The sequence below is a fragment of the Brassica oleracea genome, chromosome C1 (genome assembly GCF_000695525.1).
Source record: "Brassica oleracea var. oleracea cultivar TO1000 chromosome C1, BOL, whole genome shotgun sequence".
Taxonomy (NCBI): Eukaryota; Viridiplantae; Streptophyta; class Magnoliopsida; order Brassicales; family Brassicaceae; genus Brassica; species Brassica oleracea.
The window spans coordinates 22,144,459-22,152,416 of NC_027748.1; the positions used below are offsets into that span (position 1 = coordinate 22,144,459).

The 7,958-nt window shown below is 40.5% G+C and overlaps 1 protein-coding gene and 1 pseudogene across 1 annotated transcript; one reads left to right on the top strand and one right to left on the bottom strand.

The window, feature by feature from the left end:
• Nucleotides 1–2,065: 2,065 nt before the first annotated feature.
• LOC106335061 lies at nt 2,066–2,876 on the bottom strand (annotated as a pseudogene).
• A 776-nt stretch (nt 2,877–3,652) lies between these two features.
• LOC106310919 (acetolactate synthase 1, chloroplastic) lies at nt 3,653–5,839 on the top strand. The gene has a single exon (XM_013748148.1). The coding sequence runs from the start codon at nt 3,692–3,694 to the stop codon at nt 5,657–5,659; it is 1,968 nt and encodes a 655-aa protein (XP_013603602.1). The 5' UTR covers nt 3,653–3,691; the 3' UTR covers nt 5,660–5,839.
• The last annotated feature ends 2,119 nt before the right edge of the window (nt 5,840–7,958 follow it).

The following is a 7,958-nucleotide window of genomic DNA, read 5'->3' on the forward strand; positions in this document are numbered from 1 at the left end:
GGTGAATTTAAAAGTTCACCCTATGGGGTGAACCTAAGTTTTGTTCTTATAAAAATCTCTTATTAATCATTTAAGAAAATATTATACAAAGAAAAACATAGATATAACTAAAAACACACAAATATAAAAAAAAAAAAAAATTTTAAAAAATATATATATACCCGCCCTTTTAAGGGTGGGTCAAAATCCAGTATAGTATGAAACTTGAACAAAAAAAAAACTTGAAAACGAAAAATTGTACTCCAACACTAACTCCTCCTCAGATTCTTCGATAATCTTCATCAAGTTTTCGCTACAATCTTCAACTTGGGCCAATCGTTATCGTTTTTTTTTTTAAACAAAGATCAGCAAGTCTACCCAAACTCCATGTTCTTGCAGCTGCGTAGTTATTGTGGAGCCATCAATTGTCAGGTTCAGTGTGAGGTTTGCTTCTCTCATTGGTTCGGGCGTCGGATATGATCTGGCTGAGCACAACAACAAAACCGTAGAGATCCCTCTTTAACAGAAGATGGTCTGTCTGCACATATCTAGGAACTGCATAGTTGCACATAGATAAATATGAAATAGAAATATTAAACGATTCATCATTTTCTTTTTGGAACGTTTCATCATCTAAAATATGTACACCTTAACAAACCTAACTGAATACATACCACTAAAACTACTGACACAATTAACCCAAGTAGCTAAAGAAACAAATATTAAAAAGATAACACGTCACACCTAATATTCAGAGCCGGTTCTAGCATAGTTAAATAAGATTTTGAACCCCTAGGTTTCAAGAGTTAAATTACTGTAATATCTAAAATTTCAGGATGGCCGGCTCTTCTAATGTTAAACTTAAAAAGAGAAAATCTAACACCCACCGAAAAATTAAAATGATGTACCAGCAACATAACCAAAAAAGAACAAAAAAAAAATTAATACTTAATCATTATAATTATTTTGGGGAACAAAACTCAGAAGAGGTTGTCGATTATAGAAAGAAAAGGTGTATACGTACATGTTGCGGTGCATTGAAACCAGGAGGAACACGAAAAACATCACTATCGAGCGGCATATCAACTGTTTCCTCTAACCTCCTGACATAACTACTTGTTCTGCCACCATGACAGAACAGCAATAAACTGTTCAGAACCAAACCCAGAATAAGGAGAAATATATTTGGTCCTTCCAGATGCGGACCCATTTTCTCAGATTCTCTTATCTTTTTCTTCTTGTTTCTAGGTTATCTTGAAGCCACTTTCTCCTCTTTGTCTCTATAAGCAAAGCAATAGCATACATAACACAATCAATCACTCATCTTCCTATACCTTATTACAAAACTAAAGCATGAAGCTTCCTCGTAACATAGACTTCACTAACATTGCTTACTGCAGTTGTAACGTGAGTATTGTCCGCCTGAGATCCTTCTCTTGTAAGCCTATGGTCCCATATTTTCTGAAAAATAATTAGTTAACAGCACGTTAGAAGATTTGAATATCACCTTCCCAACCAAATATATTACACACTATCATCCATTGAACCACATATTAACCAAACATTGGCTGTTAGAGAATCCACCACACAAATTTCTCCCCAAGATATCGTAATACAGTTCACAGAAGTCAGACTCCTAGTCTAATGTTCGTGGGCCATAGTCGAACATATATATACAGTAAGTGTGTTAAGTTGTTCCTTCATTAACTTTCAAGAACTGTCATGATCAGAATCGACCAAGTTTCCTATAAAGTGGTTTTTAGGTTTTAAGATTTTACCTTAACTTAATGTAAATAAGACAATACTTCAGTGGCACCAAGCATGATCCAAATGCTTTGTTTCCATGGTAACGTGCAAGCTCACCGAAGGGGTCTCACTGAAGAAGCTGTACCTCTTCCTAGTCTTCTTTTCCAGCCTCTAACTGAAATGGAATATCCAGTGGTCGATTATATATGGTTGAAAACAAAATGAGTGAATTATCTATTCCAGCACAAAGCAAGTATTTTGAACCGATATGGTCAACGTGCGTAATGTTCTTACGTTGGAAGATCTTGCTTGGTTAGTTTGGATAAGTAACAATGCAGCATCAGAGTCTCCTTGACGATCTAAGGCTTTCCATATAGTTCAAGACACCAGAGAAGCTGGGAACTTTTCTTGGAGGTCAGACATATGGCTCGCCAAAGCTTTGTGGAGTACCCCATCATCAGAAAGCGCAATCCAAGCACCAAAATCATCAGTAGCACTCGCCGTTCTTCTTGAAGCTGATTTACTTTCAAACCATTTGTGCAAATATGTTTCCTTTAAGAGTCAGATGGTCCAGCCAAGAAAAGGGTAAGCTCATTACGATCATCTTGATCATCTCCGTCCAAACGAACCTGTCTCGGAGTTCCTTTGCTAGCTTCTTTGTGAGACTTCTCTATCTTCACAACCTGAGTCTCCATAGCGAAAGTAAACTCACGATGCATGTCTCGAGTTTTGTCTTTCAAACCATTGTCGTAGCTAGATTGAACATCATTTTGGAACTCATCTAACTACAGAGAAACGATACTAGCAATCAATAAACGTTACACAATAAGACAGTATGAGAGCAGAGAAGGAGATAAAGAATGAAACCTGCCATTTGGTGGTTCCAGAGAGCGTCGTGAAGGTCCCTGTGGAGCTGATCTTACCGACCGAACCTCTTCGCCATCTCCTGAGATTTTTAGAAAATGGAAAGAAGGGAAGCAAAAGAGAATAATCATGGATTTGAATAACTGGAAACAATAAAGTAATAAAAGATTCAAGGAATCGCTTAATCAGAAATCAAAGTGTAAAAAAAGTTAGAAACCATAAAGTAATAATAGGAAATCTCCAATTGATTTGCCAAGACATATCACCTGCGATGTATTCATACACATTCCGAGTGATAGAGAAGGAACCGTTTCCGTTGATAGAAGAGAAGGCAAAACGTCAAGATTGATGATCTACAAAGGAAATCATCACGTGAATTGAAAATCTCGAAGTTCCATAGCTGGTTACAGAGATCGAAGGAGAAGCCTTTTCGATTCAGTGTGGAAGAAGAACAGGAACCCTAAAGTTTGTGCTTTGGTCTTGCTGGCCAAACTCAGAGCCCAACGTAATAACCAACGGAAGCCCATCAACATTTGCGTTTAATGAAACGATGAGTTTCGTTCCTGAGTGACATGTGTCAGCACGTGGGAAATCCCTTATCTATATAAAGTTTCACGCTCAGGTTGAACGACTTAGTAACATGGAAGCTGAGGTAGATAGCCTAAGAGTGAAGAAAACGCTTCTTTATAATAATAGATATCTTAGCCTAAACGTTGTTAGTGCACATTTTTAAATGTAGATATATTACGGATTTGGTCCTAATTTCTGTAAAATAAAACTACTTCATTGTTTTATATAAATAACTCTATTGCTGCAGTTTCCCAACTTGTTGCTTAGATTCAGGTCTCACAATCAAGAAATCAAGAACAGTTAGATCCACAAATTCTACATTTTATTTAATAAGTGAAGTGACCAAAAACGAGATTAGATTCGTTCCTATTCATCCATAATTAATAAAAAAAAAAGACCAAACAAACAAAAATCATATTCCAAGGGTATTTTCGTAAACAAACAAAACCCTCACAAGTCTCGTTTTATAAAACGATTCACGTTCACAAACTCATTCATCATCTCTCTCTCTCTCTCTCTCTCTCCTCTAACCATGGCGGCGGCAACATCGTCTTCTCCGATCTCCTTAACCGCTAAACCTTCTTCCAAATCCCCTCTACCCATTTCCAGATTCTCCCTTCCCTTCTCCTTAACCCCACAGAAAGACTCCTCCCGTCTCCACCGTCCTCTCGCCATCTCCGCCGTTCTCAACTCACCCGTCAATGTCGCACCTCCTTCCCCTGAAAAAATCGACAAGAACAAGACTTTCGTCTCCCGCTACGCTCCCGACGAGCCCCGCAAGGGTGCTGATATCCTCGTCGAAGCCCTCGAGCGTCAAGGCGTCGAAACCGTCTTTGCTTATCCCGGAGGTGCTTCCATGGAGATCCACCAAGCCTTGACTCGCTCCTCCACCATCCGTAACGTCCTTCCCCGTCACGAACAAGGAGGAGTCTTCGCCGCCGAGGGTTACGCTCGTTCCTCCGGCAAACCGGGAATCTGCATAGCCACTTCGGGTCCCGGAGCTACCAACCTCGTCAGCGGGTTAGCAGACGCGATGCTTGACAGTGTTCCTCTTGTCGCCATTACAGGACAGGTCCCTCGCCGGATGATCGGTACTGACGCCTTCCAAGAGACACCAATCGTTGAGGTAACGAGGTCTATTACGAAACATAACTATTTGGTGATGGATGTTGATGACATACCTAGGATCGTTCAAGAAGCTTTCTTTCTAGCTACTTCCGGTAGACCCGGACCGGTTTTGGTTGATGTTCCTAAGGATATTCAGCAGCAGCTTGCGATTCCTAACTGGGATCAACCTATGCGCTTACCTGGCTACATGTCTAGGTTGCCTCAGCCTCCGGAAGTTTCTCAGTTAGGTCAGATCGTTAGGTTGATCTCGGAGTCTAAGAGGCCTGTTTTGTACGTTGGTGGTGGAAGCTTGAACTCGAGTGAAGAACTGGGGAGATTTGTCGAGCTTACTGGGATCCCCGTTGCGAGTACTTTGATGGGGCTTGGCTCTTATCCTTGTAACGATGAGTTGTCCCTGCAGATGCTTGGCATGCACGGGACTGTGTATGCTAACTACGCTGTGGAGCATAGTGATTTGTTGCTGGCGTTTGGTGTTAGGTTTGATGACCGTGTCACGGGAAAGCTCGAGGCTTTCGCTAGCAGGGCTAAAATTGTGCACATAGACATTGATTCTGCTGAGATTGGGAAGAATAAGACACCTCACGTGTCTGTGTGTGGTGATGTAAAGCTGGCTTTGCAAGGGATGAACAAGGTTCTTGAGAACCGAGCGGAGGAGCTCAAGCTTGATTTCGGTGTTTGGAGGAGTGAGTTGAGCGAGCAGAAACAGAAGTTCCCTTTGAGCTTCAAAACGTTTGGAGAAGCCATTCCTCCGCAGTACGCGATTCAGATCCTCGACGAGCTAACCGAAGGGAAGGCAATTATCAGTACTGGTGTTGGACAGCATCAGATGTGGGCGGCGCAGTTTTACAAGTACAGGAAGCCGAGACAGTGGCTGTCGTCATCAGGCCTCGGAGCTATGGGTTTTGGACTTCCTGCTGCGATTGGAGCGTCTGTGGCGAACCCTGATGCGATTGTTGTGGATATTGACGGTGATGGAAGCTTCATAATGAACGTTCAAGAGCTGGCCACAATCCGTGTAGAGAATCTTCCTGTGAAGATACTCTTGTTAAACAACCAGCATCTTGGGATGGTCATGCAATGGGAAGATCGGTTCTACAAAGCTAACAGAGCTCACACTTATCTCGGGGACCCGGCAAGGGAGAACGAGATCTTCCCTAACATGCTGCAGTTTGCAGGAGCTTGCGGGATTCCAGCTGCGAGAGTGACGAAGAAAGAAGAACTCCGAGAAGCTATTCAGACAATGCTGGATACACCAGGACCATACCTGTTGGATGTGATCTGTCCGCACCAAGAACATGTGTTACCGATGATCCCAAGTGGTGGCACTTTCAAAGATGTAATAACAGAAGGGGATGGTCGCACTAAGTACTGAGAGATGAAGCTGGTGATCGATCATATGGTAAAAGACTTAGTTTCAGTTTCCAGTTTCTTTTGTGTGGTAATTTGGGTTTGTCAGTTGTACTACTTTTGGTTGTTCCCAGACTTACTCGCTGTTGTTGTTTTGTTTCCTTTTTCTTTTATATATAAATAAACTGCTTGGGTTTTTTTTTCATATGTTTGGGACTCAATGCAAGGAATGCTACTAGACTGCGATTATCTACTAATCTTGCTAGGAAATGGCACTTTACGTTGGGTGTGATTGTCATGTTCAATGATTCGGATTTAGATTAGGACTTTAATTACAAAGATGCCAGTTTCACGGTGTTCATACCTCATATTTTCAGTTTTGTAGCTACGAGAACGATGAAAGTTCAGATTTCACACACTATATATATGTTTGATCGATGTTGTATGCTCTTAAACATTTCTATCTTTCCTTTTCTCATATTATCCATCACACTCTTTAATATGATGTAAATTGCTTCTTCTCTAAGCTACACCAGTCGTAAGCAACATACGAAGAAGCTTTTTGAAAACATCTTTTATTCTCTCATCACACTTTGTGTATGTGTCAATAACATGTCAACTTCATCTGTGTTGAAATAAACATTCGGTTCATTGTAACAACAATAATTTCTGTCTTTTTTTTTTATCAACACAATAATTTTCTGTCTTACACCTAAGTAACACATGTTCTTTCATTCTCCCCATTTTTATTTAAGTGCGACACTTCAAACCCATTAACAGATCAAACAACCAAATCACATACAGCAGCTTCACATCAGATCAACTTTAACACACCCCTATGTCATCGCATTTCATTCTCTCCCTGCTTAAATGGTCACACTCTTATACAAACCATAATGCCTAGTGATATTTATTATTCCAGCGTCTTATAGCCGCTGTCAAATATCAACCTACCATACTATTACATCATCAGAGATATTCCCGGTTTCTCTCTAAGCTTGACAAGAACACGTGAGACACAATTCCGAACTCTGCTTTAGCATTCTCTTAAAAGATGGTATGATCAGGACCCTTGCCTCATACCAACATCTTGTGATCACAGCTTCTTAATATCAAGACTTTTGTAGACGATCATCATCCGATTATCACAATGCCTTATTTCCAAACTTGCGATCATAATCATATTGACCCTTTACTGTCACAACGTCCTTTTGTATCGAAATTTATTCCGAGCAAAACACTTACTTGTCCAAGAAAAATAAGCTCCACAATAAAATTCTTTTGAGTCTTCCGACTCATATAACATGATCTAGCGAAAATTTTAGATTACTAAACACTTTTGTGTTTTAGAGAATGATTCAAACAACCAGAGATACTTAGATTCAAAGATTAAAGAGATTAAGAGATTTTAGGGAGAGAATCAAGAGAGAGACTCAAAACTCCATTAATTATTAAAGATGAGGTTTACAACATACTTATATGAGAGAGACAATCAATTTCGAAATCAATCAGATAAGGTAGAGGTTCAGGGCATGTGTAGTCAAAGAGAGCCATCCAAAAGCAGCCAATGGGAGTCTTCACATGCTTGATCCCTTTGGCATCTTTTACTAGATGCTGTCTACTTTACAGCCTGTCTCCAGCCTTATCCAGCCCTAAACCTTATCCAGACTGCTCCTCCCTTATCCATACAGACTCCAAAGTTACTGTCTGTCTCAATCCTCATTCTCTATCAATGTAGTCACTCTTTATTACCTCATCTCAACACTCCCCCTCAAGCTTGACCATGTGGAACAAGTCAAACTTGGAAACCATGAAGACCTCCTTCATTAAAAACCTCACCAAAGAAAACCCATTGGGATAAAACTTTGATGAGGGAAAAAGAGTGGAGACTCCATGGTTAAGGGGCTCAGCTCCTGGGAGTAAGATCAATGAGTCCAAGCCTTGATAGTATGGACTCCATTGTCTTCAATCTCGCTGCCTTAGTAAACACATCTGCAAGCTGATCTTCACTTCTTGTATAACATGGCAGAATCACTCCTAAGATTATCATCTGCCTCACCTTATGACAATCCACCTCTATGTGCTTTGTTCTCTCATGAAACACTGAGTTAGAGGCGATGTGGATAGCTGCTTGATTGTCACAATGCATAGTCATAGGAGTACTCTGCTCAATCTCTAGATGCTTCAAGATCCCCTTGATCCACACCAACTCGTTTGTCAGCTTCAACATGGCTCTATACTCAGCTTCAGCACTTGAACATGAGATAATCTTCTGCTTCTTACTCTTCCAAGTTACCAAGTTCCATCCAATGAATGTACAATAC